This window comes from Sinocyclocheilus rhinocerous, unplaced genomic scaffold, assembly GCF_001515625.1.
Source record: "Sinocyclocheilus rhinocerous isolate Xijiao unplaced genomic scaffold, SAMN03320098_v1.1 scaffold5931, whole genome shotgun sequence".
In the NCBI taxonomy this organism is placed as follows: Eukaryota; Metazoa; Chordata; class Actinopteri; order Cypriniformes; family Cyprinidae; genus Sinocyclocheilus; species Sinocyclocheilus rhinocerous.
In genome coordinates, this window is record NW_015655566.1 from 30,481 (window position 1) to 32,593 (window position 2,113).

Consider the following 2,113-nt stretch of genomic DNA (forward strand, 5'->3'; position numbering starts at 1 on the left):
ATTTGGGTAGTGTTTAGGTTGGTCTTAGGCATCAGATGCCATGTCATCTATGTCCTCAGATCCGGTCTGTTTGGTGGCAATTCTCCAGCGGTTAATGTGGTGGTTTCCCTTCTTCTTGTGTGTGCACTCCGGGCCCTCTTCCTCCAGCTTCTGTCGCTTATACTTGGTCCTGCGGTTCTGGAACCACACTTTCACCTGAGGGGAGCAGAAGAGCAGGGCATTGGTGAGTAGGCTATACATAACTATGTTGACAGTTTAGCCTGTCAAGACAGATTGTGATTGATGCCTAGAAACACAGTTCAAACGCATTTGTGTTCTAATCGAACCATTTTAACGCCACAGATGACATGCGGTCCATACAAGACATTCAATTGACTCTGTTGCTTTTTTTGTCCATTTTTAATTTGTTTTAGAACTTTGTTGCATAACAGAAGAAATCCAAACAAACACGAATAAGTTATACATTTTAAAGTAATTCATTTATTAATTAAAAGATTCATTAAAAAAAAAATTTGTTCTAGTTTTTTTTTTTTCAATAACGGTTTACATTTCACACGTTTCAAAAGAGCAGTCTATGCATACCGCCATAAATAGTCGTATTTAGGGAAACCAAGGACCCCTAACAACAACCCGGCAGAAGTGGAAGAAGAAGAAACGATGATTTACCGTTATTTTTTATTTGATTTATTTCTGAAGCGGTCTCCTGCGCGCTTCGCTGAACAAATCCACGAGATGCTGACTGAATCCTGAATCACTTTCCACAAAACATAAGCTTAGAAATTAATTAATTAAAAAAAACACACACACACAAATAGCCTATGGCTATGTATTGGCCAATATTTTAACAAAATTATCTTTCTCTTGGGATAGTTGGTATAAAACGATGTTAATCCTATTATTATTTTAGATTAGTTTCTTTATAGATTATAAGATTTTGTAAGATTTTACAAATTAAGTGTGCTATGTTGCGATAGCCTACTATATCAAATCATGTTAGATGACGCTTATTTAGCCAAATGACATAATTTGGAGGAACACTGAGGAAAACTCACTTTGCAGGGTTTAAATGAAATGTAAACACAAATGAACAAGACAATTAAAAATAAAACGTGTTCAGACTGAGCTTTACATCATTTGATCAGGGTGAATGGGTTTATTCTTACTTATCTGAGCAAAGCAAGCAGGCTAGAACTCATTCCTGGCCTAAAATAAAATTATATCACAGAGCGCAGTTAACAAGTGACACATGGCCAGCCATCGTCCTTTCAGACTCGGATTTATTCTGCTATTGGCCCGTTTCTGGATTTTGCAAGCAGCCCAAGTGTTGTTTACATTATCATGTAGGCCAACAGCAACACCTTGTCAGTACAACATTAATCATTCAAAATAAAAAATGTATCATTATTATAGTCGTCAGTTTCCTACAATTTCATATCAAACATTTAATCATAACTTTAAAAACATAGGCCTATTTAGCCTATTATTATTATTATTATTATTATTATTATTATTATTTTATGTGTTTTATTTATTTATTTCTTTAATAGCCTACTAACGTTTCTTGGTTTCACAGGAATTATTTTAACTAGTTATAGACTTTTTTTTCTGTTATAGGCTATTTTGTGAAACTCTTAGTTCGACTGGGCACTTTCTCTACTGCAAGCGAAACAGCTGCTACTAAAGACCATTTTACTTTTGTGCCTTTAAAAAGATTAGCTATAAAGAGATTTTCGATGTGCATGGGAAAACGGAATTTTTTGTTGTGTTATAGCACGAGTTTGCTAATGTTTACCTGAGTCTCAGAGAGACTGAGGCTGTTAGCGAGCTGTTTCCGTTCGGCTCCGACCACATAATGGTTCTTCTCGAAGGCCCGCTCCAGGCGCAGCAGCTGAGAGGGCGAGAACGCGGTGCGGATCCGCTTGGGCTTCCTCGCGAAAGGTCCGTGTAGTAACAGCGTGTCCTGCGAGACGTCGTTCCCTGAAATAATAATAATAATAATAATAATAATAATAATAATAATAATAATAATAATAATAATAATAATAATAATAATAATAATAATAATAATAATAATAATAATAATAATAATAATAATAATAATAATAATAATAAT

General features: G+C 34.9%; 1 protein-coding gene across 1 annotated transcript in view; it reads right to left on the reverse strand.

Annotated features, from left to right (window-relative positions):
* Positions 1 to 2,113, reverse strand: part of LOC107718448 (homeobox protein EMX1) — a 7,944-nt gene continuing 5,831 nt past the window's right edge. The window contains exon 3 of the mRNA XM_016525519.1: positions 1 to 195. Within this exon, the coding sequence (XP_016381005.1) occupies positions 25 to 195 (171 nt within the window). The 3' untranslated portion in view covers positions 1 to 24. The remainder of the gene's footprint in view (positions 196 to 2,113) is intronic.